Below are 25,450 nucleotides of genomic sequence, written 5' to 3'. Positions count from 1 at the left end.
TTACCTTTAACAGGTTATATCAGAAGAAGACAGTTTATTCGAAATTCGAAAAAAAAGGCAAATTAGACCAGTTCTATCGTTGTAAAGCTGAGGGAAACACGACGCCTATATCATATTAGTCTATTACCTGAATATAACACAGATGGATCATGGACGTGAATATCGGTTGGCTTTTGAACATCACGGACTACTGTTTTCGGTTTCCCATCGACTAAATTGTAGAGTTCTATCCTCTTGTTATTTGGATCGGTCCAATATAGCGTCTTCTGGTAGAATGCCAAGCGAAAAGGTTTGATCTTAGCTGCAGACGACAGTATAACCTGTCTGTGGCCTCCATTAAGGTCGGACATCTCTATAGTGTCTAGCTGAGCATCAGACCAGTAAAGACGATTTGTAGCTTGGTCTATAATAACTCCATCAGGCTTAGATAGATTTCCCGTCACTAGAGTTTGTCTTGCCGAGCCATCCATTTGGGCTCTCGCAATGTGAGGTTTTGTGCCCCAGGCAGTCCAGACCATTATCCTGGAGGAACGGTAAAAAAAGAAAAGCAAAAACAAAAATTAAAACAAAAACGAGCAAAAGGAGAAAAAAAGGATTATTTCAATGGCAAATGATAGTAATTTTTTTTTATTATATTTCTAAAGAGTTTAAATTTTGCTTGTATCATTATTTACCCATTCTTCTCATCCAGCACTATAGCCCTTGGCTCCTCAAGTTCATCTTTAAATAAGAGCTTTCTTTTTGTTCCATCAAGCCGACCAACTTCAATGCTGTTCATGCCAGCATCGGTCCAATAAATGTTTCGACCCACGTGATCGATGGCTAAACCATAAGGTTTTAAGACGTTACAACTAAACAGAGTCTTCACTGAGGTTCCATTTGCAAAGGCACTCATGATACGACCTTCTTCAACATCAGACCAATACAGGCGATCTTCGACGGGGTCAAAACCCAGAGCAGTGGGGCGCTGATCATAAAGATGGTTCAATAAGGGTTGAGCGATGGAATAGTTAACATCAAGGGAAATCATGTTTATAGATCTGGCTTCAGAGTCAGTGAAAAGGACAAATTTCTTTACTTCTGCAAAAGAAATAGAATGAATCATGAGGTAATTTTTAGCGAGTACTCAGTTTCACTCCTAAATCGTTATATATTTCATTAGAACATTGAAGTAACTGTTAAGAATAACAATGTCTAACTTAAGGTGATTTCTCAGTTTTGCATTGCGCATCCTGTATTGCGCATAAAAATCATGTGATCGGGGGAATGAGCACGCGCGTATTCCGAGAACACGGTATTGTTTTTCAATCCATGGTGGAGAGGTACGTTGGTCTTTAGCTGTTGAACGAGCACGGTGACATATATTTTTTTTAACAATTTTGGTTTACAATTTATCTCTTTTAATTGAGTGAATTTGAAAAAAAAATTATTCGAAAGGAAAAAAAGAAAAAGTTAAAAGCCTACACGAAGCCCGTAAGTTGAGGATGCAAATTATGACCTTGAAAGAAACGACTCGAGGAACTTTTTGAGTCGATGTCGTTTAAATTTGCATAATTTTCCCACAAATTATATATCAAATTGTTTTATACGCTCGAGACTTTCTACCTATGAAATTATTTTTCAAGTATTACTTTAAAAACCTTTACTTTCAGCTGCAGCAAAATGTAACGTGAACCGATGAAATGGCGCGCGTGATTAGTGCTAGTGCAGGCATAAATTCGGTACGTTTGGCCCCTTATATCTCCTAAACAAGCAGTATGATCTATCTTTGTTTTTGTATTCTTCGAAACAGACATCGGCATGGAACATTTAAGGATAGTTTAAAAAAATTTTTGAAAATTTTTTTCTGAGGAATCTCTTTGATAGCCAAGATAAGGATGGTAAGCGACACCCCTTTTACGCATTCCTAAGGACAACCCCTTCCACTTTATCAGATTAAAATTGCGTGAGTGTTACAAAGAAGAATAAAAAAGTGCCAATCACAGGCATACAGAGGGGAGCTACATACACGCAGGCCATAGTGCAGACCGCTACAAGCTTACTTACCAAGCAATTAAGAGTGGAGCAAGCTACAGGCAAACTAATGAAAAAATCAAGTTATGATGTTGAATTTCGTGGTTAAATAGATAATTGGTGAAATTCGTAATCAAGTCCCCTGAGAAATGTAAAAAAATGACAAATTTAATGAAATACTGTCTACTTACTGTTTTGGCACGTCTTCCCATCTTACTTCAGAGGCAAACCAGTGGAACAAACACATTCGTAACCAGATGTTTTGGGGACACAAAAGTGGCTACATCCTCCATTTTTCACAGAACAAGGGTTAAAAGCTTACAAAAACCAAACAACAAACAAAACAAAAAAGAAAAATACGATCGTTGGGAGAATTGAAAAATGTCTCTAAAAGTAAGACGTTAAAGAGAAAAAGCGGAAAGTGGAGGACAAGTTCAGAGAAAAATAATTGAAAAATCCATAGCTCAGCCCCAAAAGTAATGCAAACATTTCTAACAGACAAAAATATTTGAGAGGAACTTGACTGCTCGATGAAAGTCAACCAGGCAATATGCTCAATACTATATAAGGGACCTGTTAATTCTCATAACCTGGTGCAAAGGGGGTTGGGGAGGTGGGGTGGCTGGAAGCACTTCTTCTGTAGCTATCCTTAATTTTGTTGACTTCAATGATATGTTTTAAAGACTTAGGATATGTTTGAAGTCTATGTAAAGAACCTCAATTGTATTTACTACCTGGAGCCTGCCTGGAGGCATCGTATGGCACAATATCGATAGGCTTCTCATCGCTGATGCTGTAGCTGTGGAGCATTTTTCCAGTGATGGCATCTAGTTGGTAAACTTGTTTCATAGCTTTCCAGAAGGTCAAGAAAAGAAATGAGGGGAAGAACGCTAATCCTGACGGTTGTAGACCGCTCTGTTGGGAAAGGACGTTCCTGTTACCACCATCGTAGTTGACAGATTCCACTATGCCAGTTCTTGAGTTTACCCAGAAAATCCGTCTATTTCCAAAATCGAGATTAATGCCAGTAGGTTCTTGAAGGTTTACCATTACAACAGAAAGTATTTGACTTCCATTCAATGAAGCTCTCATAATCTTGGGATCAACTCCGTGGCCCCAGTCAGTCCAAAACATCAAGCTGTCACATTGCAAGATAAGAAATATTAATAATAGCAAAAAAAAAAAAAAAACTTTTTCTCTAACTTTCATAAGTCAAAACATACCCACTATCAGGATCTAGAGCTATATCCCTGGGCTCTTCCAGTTCCGTAATGAGGCTATGTTGGTTTAAGCCATGAATGTCTGATACGGATATTTTTTTAAATGTACTGTCTGTCCAGTACAATCGAGATGTCCTCCACTCTACCGCCAGGCCAGCACAAACGCCAGTATTTACAATAACCGTTGTCATATTCTCATTATAGTTACTGAAACGTTTAATACTTCGTTCAATCAAATCACTCCAGAATATGTAGCCCAAGCTGAAATGATAGTCCAACGTCAGTGCCCTTGACAGACCCGATTTAACGGAAATAATTTCCGAAGTTTCAAGGTCAAAAGCGATAACGTCTGATGAGTTTAAAACCAGCAAACATGGCGAACTGCAAATTGAAGCTTCAAAAAGAGGAAAAGTAAAAAATTAAAAATGAGTTTCGAAGAGAAAAGTGCCCTCCCAGTTTGATGCGAGCAAGTCAAATGTTGCTGTCACCATCATCCAGTAAGACCGGTTTATTTTTTCATAGGTAACCTTATAGATCCTAAGGAGGTTGTAGGAAGTTTGTGTTAAGCTCATCAGAGCCGTCTAATTTATTTCTCGGCAAGAACTGCCATCAGATATTAGACATCATATAGATTATTTATCCCAAAGAATATTCTAGCCAAAGCTCTTGTGGCAAAAATTAAGAAATAAAACTGTGTTTTTTTGGTTTGTTATTTTTCTTTGAGACACGTCTGAATAATTGACACGTACAACAACAAAGGTGTCCAGAAATTTAAAAAATGTAGGAAATAGTTATATATTTCATTCTACTTTAATTTTCTCGCCAGCAGAGGCCCTAGTGGCTAGTTCAGCCTGAGAAGATTTCATTTACAGAATGATTGGTATATTTTAGAATTCTTTCAGCTAGTTACATTTAAACAATTTGCACTCACTAGAGTGATTCCTTCCAGGCGAAACGGCGGAAGCTGATTAGGAAAAATATAGGTGATGTGTTAGCAAATTATTTTCCGATATCAGTAGGCAAATGTTTTAGATTCTAATTCAATTGTAACAGGAACTGGGCCCTTTACTGGGTGAGTTCAATTTATGATAGCTGCCCTGAATTTTTCGGATATATACACAGGTGCAACTTAAACAAAAAATCTGAAACTACGTTTATAACTAAAGCCTCGGGAGAATTGGGCAATAGGGTAAAATGAATGATATAACCGATAAAGCTGTGGACTCTGCTACCTATTTGCAACTGGCAAAGAGTGTTATGAAGGCACACCCCGTTTCGTAGAGTGTTGACACTTGAATAGTATAACTTAGCATTAGGATAATTCGCAAAAGAAAGCATCTCACTCACGCTTACAAAAATAGAAATTTGCCTGTTTCATTTTTTTGCTTAGTTCCCACAGAAATTTTTTCTGAACTCTGAAGTTAATGCAACGCTGCTGGGTAAAAACTGTAAGCAGAAGATTTTTTAAACAATATTACAGAACCCTACGGGAAATAATAAGGTAAATATCATCGTGACACGAGCAAAGTCCTTCCTTCATAGTCCTGCGCTCACACGTGAGCTATCGGGTTGAACACTCGAAGAGAAATTCCATATCTACGCACGCCCATGTATTATTCTCTATTTATCAACGCTTCGAACGTTAGCCCTTCGTCAGTGCGAGTGGCGAAGGGCTAACGCTCAAAACGACAGCTCTCAAACTATTTACGGTGGCCAATTTACGTAATCAACCTAGTCGATAATACCAAATTACCTAGTTATACTCTCTCACCGACGCAGTACGACAGTTTCTAAAGAGGTCTACCCCGTTTATCCAATTGAAATTCGATGGCTTTATTTGTTGGTCAGATATCCACTTAAGAGTCTAAATACCTCTGCATACGTCTGCCCTCTGGTGAATCAATAAGATGAAAAACGGCCAAATCCACATTGATTTTCCTATGTTATAACCGCTTGGAGATCAAAACCTGTTGAAAAAAGTGACCTTTATTAGTTTAGTTTAGTGACCCAACGTTATATGGCCGATCGGCGCTAATTATCTGAGACAAATTAAATTTGCATAGCAAAACTAACAACAGGAAATCGTTACTCGCTGCAGATAACCTGTAGGTGTCCGCAAATTCCGGTGTCCTTGAACGGTAACAACAGAGTATACCAGTCACCCTGTATCCTATGAATTATTTAAAATATTGGGAAAAGGGTAAACGCAAATACAAATCCGGTCATAAAGCGGAAAAAATCAGAGGCTGAATGCATCTGCAATGCTTAAAAGTGACGAGTGCAAAATAACTCAACTTAACTTATTATCATTATAATTATTACTATTACTAATACTATTTTTATTATTTAAAGTGTCCAAACTATTTATAGTCAAGAAGTAATTTGTCTGCAATCTGTGTCGCATTGTTGCGTAAAAGCAAAAAAAACATGCAGGAATGAAAAAAAAAATAAAACTCAAAATAAAATTCTCATAATACTGGAAAAGAAGTAAGTCGAACAGTGCGGTTTCTATGATGAGCAAAAGATATGCTCAGGCAACACATTAACTTTTTTTCTTTTTTAAATTGCACGTTACGCACTTGTCAATTACTTAATTAGAGATGCCCTCTGGGGTTGTTTTGACTAATGTCTGAAAACTCTTGAGGTGTTTTTCCCTTGCATACTCGACAGTATGCTAACCTCATCGTTTGTAGGAGATGGAGGAAAAACGTTCAGAAACAGTTTTTGGATCATAACTTTGTTAATATCATTATTATTACTATTATTACTATTTAAAGTGTCGAAACTAGTTATAGTCAAGAAGTAATTTTCTACAATCTGCGTCGCTCTGTCGCGCAAAAGCAAACAAAGTATAAATCAAACTCAGAAAAGAAAAAAATATAAAATTGAAGAATAAAAATCTTGCAATACTGGAAAAGAAGTAGAAGTATTGCAAATCAGACTACATAGGCGAAGTAATAAAAAATTTTAGTATTATTATTATAAGAAATATGAAAACATTCACGGAGGGATCTTCTCGTCAGCGTAATTTGCATTCAAACTATTTACAATCAAGAAAAACCTTTCTCGTAAATCGGCTCCCCTCTTTCGTGTTAAAGGAAAGTAAATTCAAATTGTAGTCAATACCAAAAATATGAACAAGTTTGTTTGTCACAAAAAAGTTAACCTTAGAGATTTTTCTTCAGATTTAACAGAAAGAAGTTACCGTTCGCCATAAAATGGCTACGACATGGCCGTCAGCGCTAATAAAGTAATCTGCGATAAATTTACTTACCAAATCTTGTAACAGGATATCGTAACTCGTCGTAGATAACCTGTAGGTCTCCGCAAATTCCGGTATCCTGAATGAAACTCTTAGAGCACTGGGAAAGAAGTAACTCGAGCTTTGCATTCTAAGATAAGAAAAAGATATGCCCGGGCAACACACTTATTTACTTTCGTTTTCATAATGCTTGTCAAGAAACATATAATTCCATTGCTAGTTTGCATGGGTGATTTTGAAAGGGTGAACGCAAACACTTATCCAATCATAAACCGGAAAAAGTCGGCATAAAGGCTGAAGGCATCTGCAGTGCTTAGGTTGCATCTCAGAACTTACTTGTACGAGCCACTTGTCAAGGGACTTTCCCTTTTCTTAATCAGAGATGCCCTCTGGGGTTGTTTTGACTAATGTCTGAAAGCTCTTGAGGTTTTTTTCCCTTCAATATTTGACAGTATGCTAACCTCATCATTAGAAGAAGATGGAAGAAAAACTTACAGAATGATTTCAGAAACCGTTTTGGGATCATAACTTTGTTTGTTTGTTATTTATTATTATTATTATTGTTATTTAAAGTGTCGAAACTATTTATAGTCAAGAAGTAATTTCTGCAATCTGCGTCGCTCTGTCGCGCAAAAACAAAGTATAGATCAAACTCAGGAAAGAAAAAAATATAAAACTCAAGAATGAAACTCTTACAATACTGGAAAATAAGTAACTCGAGCTGTGCATTTTCTAAGATGAGGATCAACTGATCACGTAAATTGTCGTCGAGAGAATCGCCAAAATTACAATGCCTTGCGTGTTGACGAAGATGGACGACAAACTTGTCAACTGGTTCACCATCAATCGGCGCTAATTGTTGAAACGCGAGGCGCTCAAACAGAATATTTTCTTCACAACGGAAATGATAATCAAGCTACTGAATACACACAGCGTACGGGTCTTGACATCTTTCTAGTTCTGGGTCGACTATGTCTTCAAATATATTCTGTATCTCCATTCCTGCGAGGTGCAAGAGCAGCGGATTTTTCTTTCTTGAGCTATTTAAATATTTCCTTTCAACGTATTACGTTTTGCGAATGTATGTTGTCAAAGAGAACACCGTGAAACAAACTGACAAAAACAACTCCGCAGTCGATCAAAGATCTTTCCGAAATTACCGTTAACATTTTCCCTTAATTTTGTACCCTAAGAATCTCCTAGCTGGCGATGTATTTTATATTATTTATTATATTTTTTGAAGAAAGTTTAAGTTGTGTTATTGCTGAAGATTGTGAAGTTTATACTGAATTGTTCGTTCGAAAGTTTTTCCTCCGGTGAAAGACCGGTGAAAGAGAAATTTTTCCTTGTTTGCTCCAACAAATGTGAGGTTTGCAGTTATCGAAGCCATTCAAAAAGAGGCAATGTCACTGGATTTGTTAAGGTCACACTAGATAACTGCGCATGAGCAATTTTTGTTTCTTGTCTTGTCTGGTTAAAGTTTTGACGCTACCATGGAAATCAAAACCAACTGTTGTACTTAATGCGTAGATTCTTTTAAGAAGATTTTTACAGTCTCTTAAAAAGGCTTTTTAAGTTCTAATAATTTATCTTTGTTGCTGCTCTGAAAAGGACTTTGATGAAAACGTTCTTGAACATAATTTAAGAACGATTGTTGTTATATTTACGCTAGCCACGCATGCCTGAAGTTGCCTCTTCATCCGTTTTTTCTTTAATCTGCAGGGATGTTAGAATGGTGTATATATTATTTCCCTAATGCTGTTCTATTATATACGTTCCATTTATGTGTAAAATGCGAAATTGCTTATAAAGCGAGGATCTTTTTACCGACGTTTGTAGAGCGAACTAACTTTGAAGAATAATGAACTGAGATGAACGGGTAAGGGCACATTCTAGTCTTAATTCGCTGCGGGCAAAAATAGACCAATGATGAAACCAAAGCGATTTCATTAGTTGTCAGTAAAACAATCGATATAATCACACCAGCAGTGTGCAGCTATTTAGCGATGTGAATTACGTGCATCGTGACAAAACCAGACTGTAACTTTCCCTTTCGAGTTCATCGAGCGTTTTGTTGACTACAGAAAACAGCGTAAGTTCTTAATCGCAAATGAAGTATGTATACCTCGCTAAAAGGTTTCTAAAACTTTGACAATAGTAAGTATATTTAAATTCACTTACATTGAAGTTGTGTAGCAGATACAACTCGTTTTAAACGGAAAATGAACAAGCGTACATTCTAAAATTCTTATATTGATACGATACACGCTTGAGGAGAAGGAGCTTATTAAAACAGGTTTAAGAAAAAGGTAAAATTGCACAGCGATTCTGCTACCGTCACTTTAGATTAATTAATATGACGTGATATGTTGAGTGTGTCAAATAAACGAGAGAGCTGCTTCGTTTAGTTAGACAAGAATGCTGAAAAAAGCAAAAAAGCAAAAACCAGATTACCGCCGCTAAGTTTCCGTCAAAGGTTCAGAATTTTTGGTGTGAGAATTATCCATCTTTTTAAGGAAAACAGTAAAACATTAGATAAAGTATTATCGTTTATTTCGCTTTGTTTTTACTTCCGATGTACAGATCGGAACGTTTGGATCGCAAGCAATCGGCCAGGAGTCTTCTTCGTGCGAGGGCGGCCATCACGATCCACAGCAGCAGTAAAAAGATCAAAAGACAAACGATAGCATTTATCAGTCTTAGTTGTTCCTCAAGACGCTGACATTAGCCTCACCGGTAAGTACATTGTGTCATAGTATAATTTAGTTGTTTCTGTAGCAGGCCAGGACATGTTAATTGTGAAACTAAAACGAAATATCCACCTGCTTCTAAACAACAGCAAAAAATACAGATCTAGTCTTCGATCTCGAGATTGATAAGGGATCACGAAGTTTCTTGTCAATATAGTCATTGCGTATGTTTTGATGCTGAGGAATTTTTGGGAACGAATGATGTTCAAGAGAAAACCATAGCAGCAAACTGAAAAAAACAACGCCGCAGTTGATCAGAGATCTTTTCGAATAACTGATGTCCATAAACATTTTCCCCTAATTTTGTACCCTATGGCGCTCTTAGCTGGCTGTACATTTTTAGGAAGAAAGTATAAGGTATGCGTTGTTGCTGAAGATTATTAACTTTACCGTGAATTGTTCATTCGAAAGTTTTTCTTCCGGTAAAAGACTTACAATTTAGAGCCTTTTTCTTGTTTGCTCCAAGAATTGTATCAATATATGGCAGTTCTAAAAAAAATGAGCAGAACATTCAAGAAGAAGACATGCGACTATGGTGACCTCTGTTCAAGAGAATACTCACTGCAGATGGATCGCCAAATTTAGTATTTTCTTGATTTCGTCTTTTGTCTGATTTGTATACATAGAGGAAATGTGGAATGGTGAGCCCACTCCTGCCGATTCGAGAATTTCTTGAAAAATTACCTTAAGGACGGAGGGGAGCTGATGTGCTTTGTTTTCCCACTTTATAAATTTTTTACTTACACCGGACTAGACAGCTCTGCCTACATTTCACGGATCAGCGCAAAAATGTGACGTTTCCGGCTATTGACGCCATTCAAAAAGATGCAATGTCACTGGATGATAATTTGTGAGTGCCACAATACGTTACACGAAGGTTTCACTTTCATATTCCTGTTTACGAGTTGAGTCAGCAAATCACTAAATTTTAATATTTCCCTAACGCTGTTCTATTTTCTACTTTCCATTTAAGTGGGCAATGTAAAATGGCGTCTAATGCGAGGAGTTTTTCAACGACTTTTGTAGAGCGAATTAATTTTGAAAAATGATTAAGATGAACGGGTCAAGGCACATCCTACTATTATTTTGCTGCGGGCAAAAAATGAACCAATGATGAAACCAAAGCGAATTCAATAGTTGTCAGTAAAAGCAGCATGATACAAGCAGTGTGCAGCTATTTAGGGATGTGAATAATGTGCGTTGCAACAAAGGCAGACTATAACTTTCCCTTTCGAGGTTCCTCGAGTGTTTTGTTGCACATGAGCAATTTTTTTTTCTTGTCTTGTCGGGTTGGAGTTTTGACGCTTACAAGGAAATCAAAACCACATTTTTTACTTAGTGCATAGATTCTTTTAAAATGATTTCTACATTCTCTTAAAAAGGCCTATTAAGATCCAATGATTTATCTATGTTGCTGCTCTAAAAGGACTTTGCTAAAAACATTCTTGAACGTAATTTTAGAACGATTGTTGTAATTCCACTAGGCACGCGTGCCTGAAGGTTGGCTCTTCATCCGTTTTTTCTTTAATTAATCAGGGATGTTAGAGTGATGTGTATATTATTTCCCTAATACTGTTCTATTATCTACGTTCCATTTATGTGGGCAATGTGAAATGGTTTATAGAGCGAGGAATTTTTCACCGACTTTGGTAGAGCGAACTAACTTTGAAAAATAATGAAGATGAACGGGTAAGGGTACATTCTCGTCTTATTTTGCTGCGGGAAAAAATGGACCAATGATGAAACCAAAGTGATTTCATCAGTTGTCAGTGAAACAATTGATATAATATCAGCATACTTCACTAAAAGGTTGTTAAAACTTTGGCGAAAGTAAGAATACTTAAATTTACTTACATGAAAGCGGTTAGTGGCGGATGCAACTCGTCTCGAGCGAAAAATAAACAAGGGAACTCTCCAGAACACTTATGTCGATACGACATTCGATGTTTAGAGATAAGACGATTATCTGGAGGAGAACTGAGGACTGGAAAAGATCCCTTTACCCGTCAATTTTTTTCAAAAACCCCGTTTCGTTCAGCAGCGAATAAAATCCATGATTGATTACGGTCACATAAGCGTGAACAGAAAGTAAACATTTTCCCGAATGCTAGCAAGGCAACCCTAGGGAACAGAAAATCAGCAATTGTGTTTGATGTACAGGGCGTAGAGTAGCTGCTTCTGCCGGTAGGAGTCCAGAATGTCGAAAAGCGTTTACAAGAATTTCTGATGTCCATTAAATAATTGGGTCAGAGCTCATTAAATGTCTGTGTCATTTTGCGATAGGAAGCGATGGACCGAAAGTAAAAACAAACTATACTCAATACTCGTCAGTTTCAAAAATAACTTCCATGTAGCCCCTGAATCTCTTCAGTAGGAAATCACAGTTCACTTCATATGTGGTTATAAAAGAAAAGTAATGCACGAAGCGTTCACGAAGCAGCTGAGTGTGTCGCTGATGTTCTTACCACATTTGTGATGTCATCTTTAATCTATTATTGTTAACAGCCTAGGCAACATGGATTCTATTTGTTTTATCGTGAATGCATCTGTCCTCCAATAGATCATAGGTAAGAACCAATCACAATGCGTTCGATTTTTGCTTATGATATATTAAAAAGAAAACCTACGGATACCGTTGCTGCTGGTGCAGCTTTAAAAGGGCGTTATTTTAAATTGTTCAACCCTTGATTGCAGACAATTCAAGTAATCCCAGGGTTTGTCAAACTTCTAGAACTGATTCCAAAGTGAGGTCTGCACTAACTTAAATACGCAAAATGACTCAAGATACAACAAATCATGGAGAATGCTGGAATGTGGCCTGCGTAGTAAACGCCATATATCCGTACTTTAATCAGCAATATATGAAGCAAATTGAAATAAAGAATTAGCAAAATCATTTGCGAGCGTGCCAGGGTGGCTAGAAAAAACCTGTCCTAAAAAACTCTGAGGGGAAAAAAGGGCAGGAAATCTGAGACGGGCCAGGCATAACTAACGTTCCCCGCAAGGACTACCAAGTATAGCACACGCTGAATAAGCAGACTACAACTAAGTAGCTATAAGAACAATAAGATACGTCAACAATTAAATTACAGTAAAAGTGGCTTTGACGCGGTTGGTTGGACGCGGCACTAGACCTAATACTATGCACACAGAACTTCGAAACATCGTCCACGAAAGTTTCTATGTACTTTTGAAAATCATCTCTTGGCGCAGTTAAAGAAACCCCTATAGTGGAAATACTTGCGAGACTTAGCTTTAACTATACGACGAACTAGCGGATATTCGGAATCGCTCAACTGCGGGAAGAGTTTCTCGGTTGTGGCGACCCGACGTGTAGACTTCGCTGAGTTAGAAAGATAAAAGGTATGACCTTCTCGGTATTGGTCATTCTTGGTCTTAGCGACTAAAATTTTCATGTGATCTCCATTGATAGCAACGTCCTTAAGAATTAAACTGTTGATTTTGTCAACACGAGAAAATTCATAAAATCCAACCAGCAAAATAAATAAAAAGAGGACGTCAGAGAGAGAATTACTCGCAACATAAGCATCAACAATTGCCTGCACTGTATCGGTGGACAAAGGCTCTTTAGGCTGCGCTGGACGGGCTAGCTTCCTTTTAGCTCCTTCAACAGATGACTTCACGAGTGGATGACCAGTGATTCCATCCCGGCCATGGTACGACCCTATCTAATACCATAGAGCACAGCTTCAATGAGTGACGCACCCATATTGTTTTCCACACAAAATTTGGTAAGCGCAGTGATAAACAAGGCGATGTGCAAGGACTTGGTCGGAATCACAAGTATACCAATCTCCGAAGAAGCTCACTTCCACCATCTTGACCAGCCTGACTTATACCTAGACAAAGTGGAGGGAGCCTTCGATCTTAGCTGCAAATGTAGAAGGCCAGGAACCAAACGACGTCATGACTGGTCCTGCAATTCAGATGCTTCGTGCCAGATCCTGGAGAGAGGAACGTCTGAAACAAAAACAAGGAGTCAACTCAAAACCACTTAATTTTAACAGGTGTTTGATAATGAAACTGAATTATAATAAGTGATACATGTATGAGATTAAACATCAAGAAAATAATCCAAACAAAATCTGGTCACCATGAACGCAATGCAATGGAAAAATCCCCAAATAACGCTCAAAAAACATGCCAGCCAAGCTAATAAAGTCGCCGACATCACACCAACTCGATCTTTGGCCAGGCCACAAATATGGGCCAAATCGGTCCAAAATCACAGGCCAAATCAGGCCAAAAACATGGGCCAAATCAAATCACAAATAAGGCCAAATCAGGCCAAAACACGAGCCAAATTAGGCTAAAATCACGAGCCAAATCAGGCCAAAAGCATGGGCCAATTCTGGCCAAAAACACAGACCAAATAGGCCCAAACACATGCTTCAAAAAACGCAGAAAATATATTATGTACTCTCACGCTACGCGGATATAGAAAAGAGAACTCACCGAAAATCTGAGCGTAAAGCTAACATTCTGAATTTGGGGCAGCCGCGAAAGATTGACACAGGTGATTTATAAATTTGCTTTAGTCCTGGCTCTTCTAGTAAGAGGTTTATTATTATTTATTATTACCACGAACGGCCTAAACTGACATCACTTGTGTAGAAAAGGCCTAAAATACGAAGAGGGCCATTCTAGAATGATCAAGGTTCCGCGACTAGCACATAACGTCAGATGACGGACAGAATCGACTACGAGGCTGACTGAGGGAGAAATTCAGTTATTCTCCCCATCCAGACTTACACCAAGGTGTCCACCGCACTGGAACTTCGAGTTAAATCTCGGGAACTGCGCATTTTAATAGGCTGCGAAACGTTTGGTTGTATGGGGACCCCAGTTGGTATCAATTAGCCGGAAAATAGATGGATTGAGAGACAAATCATCTTTATCGAAAAACTACTAGGCTTATCAGTTTCCTCATTCAACCATCTGGGGATCCACTGCACTCAAGAGATATACCCCGTGCAAAACAAAACTGAAATATAGATAATGCAACCGACTGTAAGTGAGCTTTAGATCTAACTACGGTGAAAACTTTTACCCTCTTGCTTGTAGGCTGGTCCGCGAAGTACAGTAACACATAGTAGATAGCTTTCAGCTCACAGAAAGAGGAGCTTTGACCGAATTCATAAGACGTGAACATGCTGGCGGTCGTTATACCTTCAACGATGCTGAAAACCCGCCTAAGGCGACATCGCTTGCATCAGAGAACATGATGGTAGACGTATCAAGTTGAGGTCGAAGAGAGTAACCACTAGATGAACCGATGTTTGAGTACCAGAATTTCAACTCTTCCAAAAGCACTTCATGGAAACGAAAGATGTGATCCCATCCTCATCGAGACTAAATCGCCGAGCACATTTGTCTGGTGGAAAGACGTGCGGTAGGACTCGCTGTTAAGGAAAACCGAAATTATGGTGCCCACTATTCTAGCCAATTCGCAATACGAAGACGACTCGTCCGTCCTTGCAGTGCTTAAAAGATTTTTAAGCTTGAGCACCTTCTTCTTTGAAAAGTCATTGTAATGTTGTCGATCACAAAACCCAGACATTCGCCTATTTGCATAGGTTGTCAATGGGACTTTTCTTCGTTAACAAAAAGACCTGCGAAATCTAACTCTTTCTTTTGAAACCTTACGGCCGCGACAGCAGAACGCTTATCTTGTTGAATTGCAAAACCGTGGTCAAGATGCACAAAAGAGTATGCCCCTTGGAACGCCAGTGCTTCATAAGAGGGCACAACAATTTGGTGAAACAATAGCACGCGCTACTAAGGCCGAAAGGCAAAACTGAAAAGGTGAAATATTTGAGCACGCCACCGATCGACCGGGCAAAGCCGAGAAACGCTTGATGCTCTGAACAGATGTCCACTTGGTGATACCCCGATTTAAGGTCCCGTGTAAAAAACCAGTGGCCTTCCTCAAGGACTTGGAACAGAAAGCGTAGATCTTCAAACTTTAACCTAAATTTGACCAGATAATTACTAACGGGTCTTAAATCAGTTACTGAGCGCAGCTTTTCCCCTTCTGCTACTGTTAATAGGTTAACACAGAATGGAGGAACACTGTGTTCAACGATGCATCCATAAGCTAAGAGCTCAGCTATTGCTTTGGTAACGAGCTCTGAATGCCGAAAGACTGATCTGTTATTAGGCGACAAAAACGCGGTGCGGATTCTCCGCAAAAGGAAGCCTGAACCCACGCCGAATAAGGTCTAAAAGGAACACTAGAGCATTTAAAGTAGTTTTCTAAAAGGCCACGGTAGAATTCAAACGGCCTTTAACACCACAGCAGTTGTTCCGAATATTGACATCGTCAAAATTTCCAAAGAACAAACTAGAAAAGTCAAAATCAACCGGCAACTGATGATCATCATCCGACACTGACTCAACAGCTGGTCATTCCCGACGAGAAGTGCTTCTCAGTGAAACGGCAGACACGGCCTCTGGTAGGAATTTAATGTCCATAGAAGTAACTAAGAAGTTGAATCTGAAGCCCTCTCGCCATGAAACGCGCCAAAGCGTTATCATAAACGGCGTGGGAAGGCACTCAATGCCCATATTCAATGTGAGAATTCATTCCCTGGAGGACCCAACAGGCGAACAGATAGAAATCACAAAGGTTGAGTAGGCGAATTTCGCAGCCGCAAGGAGGCTGACTCTCGGGAAGTTAAAATCAAGATACGAACGCGCCTGAGACTGGCTGGCTATGCATGTCCACACACATTATACTATTAGATATTCAGAAGGCGTTCCTACAGATTGGTGTCAGAGAGAAAGATGGAGATGCCTTTCTGTTCTTGTTCAACACCCACGGTAGAGAAAAACACTTGAAATTCACCAGAGTCCCCTTTGGAGGAGAGCCAAACACATTCTTGTTGGGCGCAATCCTCAACTATCGCTATGATCAACGAGGTGAAGAATTTCAAGAAACAATCCAAGCTCCAAGATAAAATACGTACGGAAACAATATGATAAAAACAGGGAAAAAAGAGGATGAATTGGAAGAATTCAAGAGGCGAGCAACTAGTATTCTGGAGAGTAGGAAGTTTCCCGGATACAAGTGGGAATCAAACGTTGGTTGCCTTAAGAGCGAAGACTTGACAAACACTAGTAAGATCCTTGGGACAGTCTGGGACAAGTATCAGAACCCAGTGTCAACCAGCCATTTACAAAGAGAGTAGCAAGTATTTACGACCCACGAGGGATAATGTCACCGACAACCGTGAAAGGAAAGCAGGTCTACCGATATGCATGCAACGGGATGAAGGGTTGGAGCAGGGAAGTTTCAGAGAAGTCAAAGAGGGAGTGGATCAAATGGTCTACCCAATTGAAGATTGTGAGAGTTCCAAAAAGCACGGCAAGAGGCGTTGGTCAGGTGCAAGCCATTCATCTTCATGTATTCGCTAACGCCAGGAACACAACAGGAGTGGTCTGTGGTTTACTCACCTCAAAATTTAGAACCTCCAAACGAGCCATCTATTGCGAGACTAGAACTTATGAGCGGTCAGATGGCGGCAAACATGGTCCCAAATCTACGTAACGCCCTGGAGCGATGGCCTATGTGTTCCACAACCGTATGTATGGACAGTATGGTCCACCTGCATTGGATCACCAAACCGGGAACACCTTGGAAAGTTTTCGTAGGAAACCGAGTGAAAAAGATGGCAAAAAGGCGAGACACTGGTCAGCTGGAAGTAACAGTCTGGGTACTTTACACAGTGCGTTGGACGAAACAGATGAAACAAAAGACTACCCTCAGTGTGGACTGGAGATTCGTCTGAAAAAGCTGGAATCTGAGCATGTCGATGTTGCAAGCTCTTACAACACTCTGGGTACTTTACACAGTGCGCTGAGCGAAACAGATGAAGCAAAAGACTACCTCAACTAGGTGTGGCCTGGAGACTAGTTTGAAAAGGCTGGGACCTGAGCATGTTTATGTTGCAAGCTCTTACAACAATCTGAGTACTTTACACTAGTCGCTGGGGCGAAACAGCTGAAGTAAAAGACCAACTTAAGCGTGGACTGGAGATTCGTCTGGAAAAGCTGGGACCTGAACATGTTGATGTTGCAAGCCCAAACAACAATCTAGGTTCTTTACATAGTATACTAGGCGAAACAGATGAAGCAAAAGAATTTTATAAGTGTGCACTGGAGATTGGAATGAAAAAGCTGAGACTTATAAGAATGATAATGTTGCAAGCTCTTACAACAATCTGGGTTCTTTGCATAGTGTGCTGGGCGAAACAGTTGAAGCAAAAGACTGCTATAAGCGTGCACTAGAGATTAATACGTAGGTTATGTTGAGTAGGTTTATAACATTGGTTGTATATGCTGGTCCCATCATGTGCTATTTTACCATAATGACATAAATTTCTTTATACGTATAGGCATGCCTACGTAACATCAAGCCCAAAAATTAGTCTATATTAACTTCTGATGCTAAAATGAGAAGCTCGAGCAACTCTTCTGTGTGCATCATACTTTCAAAAACTGCGGTATGCACCATTACTTGATGTATCCACCCTATGTAAGCGTGATCAAATTCTTAGCATTTCTACAAGTTCTGTTCTTTTCCTGAAGCTAGCGTGTTCAACCTCGATTCTTTTTTTTTTTAACAAAAATGCAAGTTTGTATCTTGGAAATAACAGCATCCTTTTATTAGTGGATTATTAAGAGAGGATAAATACCCTGGGTGCTCCTCTGTAACCCGAAAACTTCTTTCTTTTCTAAATTTCAATTAAATTTCTTCACAGTGCTTGTGTACCAATCCTGCTATGGAAGTCTATTATGCACAACGATTTTTAGTTGACGCGAATGATATTCTAGAGGTATGGACTTATCCTAAAAGAATTTTTGTCTGTATTCTGCCGTAACTCCTAATTGATCTTGCAGACCCTCATGTTATACTAGTGAATGGCAGTCATCGTTTCAAGCCTCATCATCTATGTCTGAAGTGCTTGTGAGAGCTATCTAAAAGTATAAGATGAAAACAAATTAACTAGTGCGTCTTTAAACTTTTACTTCAACTTAAATTGAGGATGTTTCAAAGAGGCTGAAATGTTGGTTCAGCCACCTTAGAAGTCAAAAAGCGATTATAAGTTATTCCAAAATAATCGGGCATTTGTTTGAAACTATTGGAAGAGCAATAAAATCTAATGCTGATGCTGGGTTTTTTTGAGTTACCTCAAATAATTTTTGGGTAGCATATTTTATTCACTCAAAACTGTGGTTGACTTGGTTTGTTTCCTATTAAAGGACACGGGTGAGGCAAATCTTCGGAAAACTAAAGTAGGTCTACTAGCCAGGAAAGAAAGTGCCTTTTCACTCAACAGCTTTGAAGTGAAAAACAAATTCAACGATTCCGGCGGTGAGCTGAGTTCCGCTCTTGACTCTGATGTGAAAATATGTATTACAAAAGGTGCAATACCGACTAGAGTCTCCTATGAAATCTTCTACCGCGTGGTCTACGACACAACAGAGCTGTTGCGGAATATCCCCGTTGGACCTGATGAAACACTCATTTCCCCTGTGATTGAATGCGGACCACACGATATCAGATTTTTAAAGCCTTTGGAGATTATAATTCCACATTGCCTCTATATGGGTAAAGCAAAAAAGGAATGGATAACTGTCTACAGAACCGACCCAGGTAATCGAAAAATCCCTGGGCTTAGTATTTTCAGCTCAATTCAAAGAAAATACATTTGAGACTTAGGATCTTGAGGACTTACACTTTTGTGAGCCTTACATTTTCGGAGTTTGTTTAGGGTATGGAGTTACAAAGAAGATGAGAGCTCTCGGTTCCCATCGCTGTGGTCCGGTTTCTATTCATGAATCTGGCGTCACATGTGGTTGAGTTTTTCGTTGCTTCTCCTCCGCGCTCCCAGATGTTTTCTTTGTGAAAGTTATTTTTCTTCTTTGGCAAAAACCAAGACACAAAGTTCAATCGACTTAACGTAGCCCTAATCCTGAGAGGAACCTCGTGGATTTCCACTGCGGAGTAACCCAACTTATTCATTTTACTTATATATTTTCACCGCCATCTCTTTCGGGTAGATAGGACTGATGTTCGTTATGCTGTTACTTTACTGATGATTCTTTCATCAATTTTTTTAAAAGATCTCACCAAGTGGGAGAAAATCCCTAGCAAATCAAAAAAAACACATATGTCGAGGGCATGGTTCACAGCAAAGGAGGACTCCATTCATATCAAAACCATGAAATTCTGTTTCTGGTGCGTATTTTGTCGTCGTAGGACACCGAGGAAGAAAAGAGCCACAGTGTTCGCTAGTAAACCGAATCCCAGACGTGATCTCATTGAATTCAGATTCTACATTTACAGTGACAACAGGGATTCTTCGAGGGTAAGTAATCGTTTAAGTAGGAGTGTATTTTAGTTTCAAGCCGAGGCATCCACCAAATCACGCTTACCGTGAGACGAAAGCACAAGTATGTACATAGTAGTCAATTAGCCTCTTATTGCAAGAGCTTAACCTACTCTTATGATGATGAACCGACAAGGACTGTTATTATTCCTCTTGTGTGGATGTAACCTAACTGTAGGCATCTACCCAGTCCTATCCCTTTATGTGGCAAGTGAGTTGCATTTGTCCAACAAAACATTAAAAATAAGGTTTCGTCTGAAACTTAAAGAATAACACCCTTTCATCTAGTCACTCTTTTTATCGCACGATGTACCACCTTTCTGATCCATATATCTTGCTTTTACAAGCGAGTGGAGACGCAAGATAGAAAGCGGTCTCCTGGTTCATGGAAAGGAATGGAGAAAACCTTCACAATGTACAACAACAGCAATAACATAACCGTGAAACTTGTGATGGATCCTGGGAAGGGCTGGGAATTAGACGACACACCTGGTGAGCAGGTGAGGAAATCAACATGGGGCTGGGCTCAGTTATGAGTTGTCATGAAAAATGTTTATCTCTGATAACCTGAACTGAGGCTAATAGGCCCTTGGTGGTTGGTCGACGATCTTCCCCTCAGTACACATTGTAATAAACAAAAATATTATCATTTATGTTTGATAAGTTACTAGCAAGTCCCTCCCTCTCTCCCCAAACAACACCAGCACCAGGCAACATTGAGATGGAAGGGGGGGGGGGGGGAGGGAGGAGGATGGGGAGAAATTTATAGAGACAGTTGAAAAACATTAACAAAAGAAGTAGAGTGTGCCAAAACTTTTGCCCCTCACTATAGTTACTTTGCATAATAATAAGAAACTTCTGAGTTGTCAATTATGTAGCCTTCCGATTACCTCTGAAAGTAGGTGTCTAAACAATGCACTTTGAAGAACCTCTTGCACTTCTATTGCAAGCGTTCCACACCCGATTGATGCAGTGTATAACTCAATCTGTGACTTTTTGTAGGTGTACATCTGCGATGATTCCCACGGCGGTGGATTTCGCCATATAAATCCATGTGCTTTTGCAGTAAAACCAGTGAAAGGTCGAGAAGTAGAAGAGTTCTCTTGTAATATAACGTTCCAGCAAGAGGGCCATGATGTAGAACATCCAATCTACGTATACCCCGGCTTTTCAATTGTGGAGGTAATACTGCATGTAGCTGACACGATCTGATTTCGCATAAAGCTAGTGATATAGGTTACAGTTTTCTTTGAAAATAAAAAGAAAGAAAAAATAACAAGAAAGGAAAAAACACAAAATCGAACCAAATCTAATGTAACTTTCAGCTCAATTTTTTCTTGCAAAGTTACAATCACCACTCACTTTCTTCAACATTATCAGCTTAGCCAGGCCAGTGAAGGTCGATCTACATGTAAAATACACATTTTTGCTAATTATAAGCTTCCTACCTCGTATTTGCCCTTCCAGTTATAACCCTATATGTATTTGGTCAAAACCACTAGTCTGCCTCGTGACATCACTGGCCTGGACTCTATACCTAGTTTGCAGCGTTGTCTAAATGTTAACTTCCTTTTCAGCCGAGCTTTTAGTTTGTTGCCCCATCAATGTAGTTTTCTTTTTTATCTTTATAAAGGAGTAATGAATAAAATATTTATCCATCTTTAACTTTAATGCAGTTTTAATCAGCTGTCATTATTAACCATAATTTTCATTTTCTGTGAAACGCATTATGTAATTTGTACTATGTAAACTCTAATTATTACTATTATTACCAACTTAACATTGTGCACTTTAATAAGCTTCCTCGGTTTAATTGTCATTGACAGAATAACCACAAAATCTAGTGAAGATAATAAATATCATAAAGTTGGAAAGCCGCGATTAACCTTGCAAAGTCAAGCTGCCGAGTTCGAAGCCCAAAACTTTTATTTTAGAAATAATTATCGCGGAACTTAATACCCATAAAATTCAAATTTAAAAAAAAGATCAACATGTAATAAGAGCAACACACACATGTTATGTATCGACAAATACTCAAATTTTCAACTAGTTTTACTGGTATGTTCCATTGTGTATCTCGTGTAATGCATGTTGTGTAATGTTAATGTTAGTGATCTTCACACATGAATCGTAAATTTCATACAAATTCCTGATAATATCTATCATGCAGTCCTCAAAATTGCTATTAACTCGTTTCTCGTAGTTCTCTTTCACAAGTTTCATGTAACGTTCCAACAGTTATTCCGGTTTATCTTGGAATTTAAAAAGTTCAGACATTTTGAAAATAAAAATGAAGTTGACAATGCTTGAATCGCGAAATTCAATGTCCTATTTTCATATTATCCTGTTGAAATCGGGAAAATAAATCCCCGCGAAATACTGTCTTGCCGAAATCACGAAATCATGTACCTGCAAATTAAGTACGAATAAGGGATATAAACCTGTAACTTTAGTCTAAAGAGGTTTTCTTTGTTCTACCGATAACTTTTTTGAATATTAAAATTGTTGAACTCAATATTTATGAATTTCCACTATTTGAACAATTTTGCAACTTTCACTTTCCCTCTTCATTTTAGGCAAATGCTCGTATGCACTTCAACAGTGCAGCTGGATGCTCGACTTCCTCAGCACCAGAAGAAAGTCACAGCGGTAACTTAGACGAACAACCAAAAACTCCTCAAGGTACCTTCGTCATCGTCATCGCAACTATAGCTACTATCACAAGAAGGTGTCCAGTAGTTAACTCTATAAATCAACACCTCCTACGAATAAGCTTGTCTTTCTCTTGTCACCGGAGTAGTCTGGCTTTTCTCTCACGAACTTCCTTCAAGCTTTTAAACTCTCTGTTACAAATAATCGAGTGTTTGTGCTCTTTCTACTTTGTTGGGTGTTTTCGTTTTTTGCATTCTCCCTCAACTCCAAATGAAAACGTCGTTACTTTCTCCTCACTCGTCCGCCGTTTTATTTTATCGTGCTTTCGCGACTTACCTGTCGATCCTTTTCATTTCAACATGTTGCGCTCAATTTCAATTTTCTGCACTGTTTGGTGATAATTCACGTGTCCTTGGCTAGTCAGCATGCTGAAATTTTCGCATGTATAAAATAGTTAAATTGAAAAACCGTACTGATTCCATTTTCGAACGTTTTAGGTTTGAATGAATCACGGTCGGTGAATTTTACACCTCAAAGAACCGCATCTGGATGTTCGAAGTCCTCAACATCGGAAGAGGGCGAAGGCGACAGGAGCAACTTAGACGAACAATCAAAAACTCGTCAAGGTACCTTAGTAATCTTCATCTCCATCGTCGTAGCTATGCTTACTATCATGAAAAACTGTCTCTTAAATCTTTAAATAAATATAATATCTGTTTCGAATAAGCTTTCCACCCACCACATAAACATTTAATTTTCCACAAATTGACGTCATCCTATGATGATCTATTACTGTGCAGACTCACAGCAACATGGAATTTATTTGTTTTGTATGATAAAAAGCATAATGTTGTCAGTGGTGGCGTACTTCCATTATGGCGGTGCAGTGTAAGCACATAAAACACAAAGTATCTCCAAATTTCTTCTTTGATTCAGACTCGAAGCTCCTTAGCAGTTTGCTGGATAATAATCCATATCTAGAGCGAGTATGTAACTGTCTGGACACAAGGATGCCGAGTGTTGGTGACTATCGCGATGTTTGTTCATATTATGGTATTGACAGTTATCAAGTGACCGCAGTTTACGAAAAGCATAATGGCGGACCGTCAAAAGCCCTCTTGGAACACTTAGCAGCTTCACACGAACAGCTAACAGTTGCCGAGTTTTCAAGTTTGGTAAGAGAAACTGCTAAGAGAGGTGACGTTGCCAAGATTTTGGAAGAATATGATAATCAGTAAAAAAAAATTTAAAGAGGTCAGCATTAGTTCGAAGTAGTTTTTACAGAATTTGAAGTGGGTAAAATTCTCGAAAAGAAACGCTGAATAATTGCACGTTTGTCACAAAAAACAATTCCACAGCATAATAAATTTAGGAAAGATAAACAATCAAAAGTATTAAGAAAGAAACACTAAAAAACAAAACGAACTGTAGTTTTCGGCATGACTTACGATATTCAGCTTGTAATGAAATTAATTTTACAAAGGTTAAGGACATACCTAAATTCAAGAAAATATGAGAATAATCACCATTATCAACCAACAAGTATCGTTCAGTACAATGTTTACCACTAGTGCTGTTAGACCACTGTATCTTCTTTTTGGCCTGGTATAAATTGCAGCGAGAGCGAAAGGACATATGACAATTTTAAGTAAATATGCTTTGAATAACCTAGATCAAAGTTACTTAGTTTCAAAACTAACACCTATCCTATTAAACCCTTGTATTTTTTGACCTTCCTTAACTATCGAATAGACAGTAAAAGAGAAGAATTAGATATCCTCCCCCAAAAAAACAGCAATATATTGAGTACCTACTGAGCATTCATCTGCATTTGCCAAGTAAGCCAAGCAACTTGTTCAATACATTTTAAATAATGACTTGATGTTTATAATGCAAGTAACGTATTCGATTTATGTCGGCAATGTAAGTAGTATAATAATCGTACAAAATTTCTTGCGAGCAGCTCATTGTAAGTAATGTATGCTGTTGCCAAAAAAAAAATGTTTAAATGTAGATATATAGATACAAATTAGGTATATAGGATTGATCGCAACTTTGCTTAACATAAACAAGAATATTTTGGGGTAATGAAGTTTGAATTTGCAAGAGTTCTAAAAAATGATATAGTATTTACAACAACTTTCTTTTGATATGTTGGCTTGAATAAGTGCCTCAAGAGGTAAAGAGAGCATCCTATTTTGTAAACAGAAGTTATCTGCATGTAACGTAGAGAGATGTTTAATTAGAGAGGTTTTAATGTCATCATACTAAAATTAGGTTATTTTCGTCACCTACGTCAGTCAGAGATTGAGATGGGGTATTCAGCACCAAGTATACCATGCAGTCGGTCATTCCTAGATATTCAACCTTTTAACTCTCAAGATCTGATTATTCATTTTCCCCTCGAACTGCTGCACATTTCCTTGTAAATAGTTATGGGAATTTGGCGTTAGATCAAGATAACAGCTTGATAGGTTAAAGTTTTCTCGATACCTGTTTGTAGGATAATGTATAGATATTATAGGGAGAAGTTCCATGTTAATCACTATTGGGAGTCGAAGGGTTAATTCAAACTGATGTTCTTAACTATAAGCTCCTTTCAACTCGGTATGAAATGTTTCTTTGGTTTGTGATTAAGATAAATTTGACTTTTTATAATGTTGAGCACATATGCAAAATAGTTTGAAATATATAAAGGGGGCAAGTTTCTGATGAAACTGTGGTGCTGCGTTGGTGGGAGAGTATAACTGGGTAATTAAGCATTATCAAATGAGTTGATAACATAGTTTGGGCACCGTAAAGAGTTTCAAAGCTGATATTTCAAGCGTTCACCCTTAGTCAGAGTTTAAAATATGTTTGAAAAGCTACCACAGGGATTTTTTCCCTTCCTTTCCATGCCATCATCCCCACTGCCAAAGGGATAATTTTCCTCATTCTCTCATGTCACAACTCTTCAATTTTTCCACCTTACCCCTCCCCCTTTCTTAAGGAAGGACAGACTTGGCTGATTGTTTATAAAGGTTTGTGCATTTAAACTTTAGACCACAAACCTGAAAGGTCATTTATCTCTAATCGGCTACTGAAAAACTTCCACTATCATGGTATGTCAGGTTGGAGAGTTTCCCTTCCCGATGCAGA

At 38.6% G+C, this 25,450-nt stretch overlaps 1 protein-coding gene, 1 non-coding gene and 1 pseudogene across 5 annotated transcripts in view; 1 reads left to right on the top strand and 2 right to left on the bottom strand.

Annotated features, from left to right (window-relative positions):
* Nucleotides 1-6,649, bottom strand: part of LOC113664356 (low-density lipoprotein receptor-related protein 4) — a 150,217-nt gene extending 143,568 nt beyond the window's left edge. Inside the window, exons 1-8 of the transcript XR_016186642.1 lie at nt 6,508-6,649; nt 5,106-5,200; nt 4,165-4,197; nt 3,237-3,627; nt 2,748-3,151; nt 2,205-2,330; nt 675-1,080; nt 128-522 (exon numbers count right to left, since the gene is read on the bottom strand). This is a non-coding gene — a transcript (low-density lipoprotein receptor-related protein 4). The remainder of the gene's footprint in view (nt 1-127; nt 523-674; nt 1,081-2,204; nt 2,331-2,747; nt 3,152-3,236; nt 3,628-4,164; nt 4,198-5,105; nt 5,201-6,507) is intronic.
* A 1,770-nt stretch (nt 6,650-8,419) lies between these two features.
* LOC149046116 (uncharacterized) lies at nt 8,420-25,029 on the top strand. Of its 4 annotated transcripts, none has more exons than XR_016186643.1 (10): nt 8,420-8,587; nt 9,079-9,231; nt 18,029-18,103; nt 18,531-18,924; nt 19,395-19,639; nt 20,008-20,160; nt 20,663-20,842; nt 22,237-22,388; nt 22,810-22,938; nt 23,249-25,029. XR_016186643.1 is itself a non-coding variant. In XM_089206550.1 (10 exons), exons 3-10 carry the CDS (start codon nt 18,050-18,052, stop codon nt 23,548-23,550), a joined length of 1,563 nt encoding a protein of 520 aa, XP_089062676.1. In that variant the 5' UTR covers nt 8,420-8,587; nt 9,079-9,231; nt 18,029-18,049; the 3' UTR covers nt 23,551-25,029. The 4 variants fall into 4 exon arrangements, 3 of the variants coding, with proteins under 3 accessions (XP_089062676.1, XP_089062678.1, XP_089062677.1); XM_089206550.1 differs by having other exon boundaries at nt 22,237-22,342; XM_089206552.1 differs by having other exon boundaries at nt 8,451-8,587; nt 19,531-19,639; nt 22,237-22,342.
* LOC149046117 (uncharacterized) lies at nt 12,253-16,751 on the bottom strand (annotated as a pseudogene).
* Nucleotides 25,030-25,450: the final 421 nt, after the last annotated feature.

Source organism: Pocillopora damicornis, chromosome 5, assembly GCF_964200805.1.
Source record: "Pocillopora damicornis chromosome 5, jaPocDami1.2, whole genome shotgun sequence".
Taxonomy (NCBI): domain Eukaryota; kingdom Metazoa; phylum Cnidaria; class Anthozoa; order Scleractinia; family Pocilloporidae; genus Pocillopora; species Pocillopora damicornis.
This window is presented reverse-complemented; position numbering and strand designations above follow the sequence as displayed.

What these genes read in the sequence shown, in the direction of transcription:
- LOC149046116 (XM_089206550.1), top strand. Translation starts at nt 18,050, where the DNA reads ATGGAAGTCTATTATGCACAACGATTTTTAGTTGACGCGAATGATATT. An exon ending in ACGCGAATGATATTCTAGAG is followed by an intron (nt 18,104 to 18,530) that starts GTATGGACTTAT and finishes TTCCTATTAAAG; the next exon opens with GACACGGGTGAGGCAAATCT. An exon ending in ACAACAGGGATTCTTCGAGG is followed by an intron (nt 19,640 to 20,007) that starts GTAAGTAATCGT and finishes TGCTTTTACAAG; the next exon opens with CGAGTGGAGACGCAAGATAG.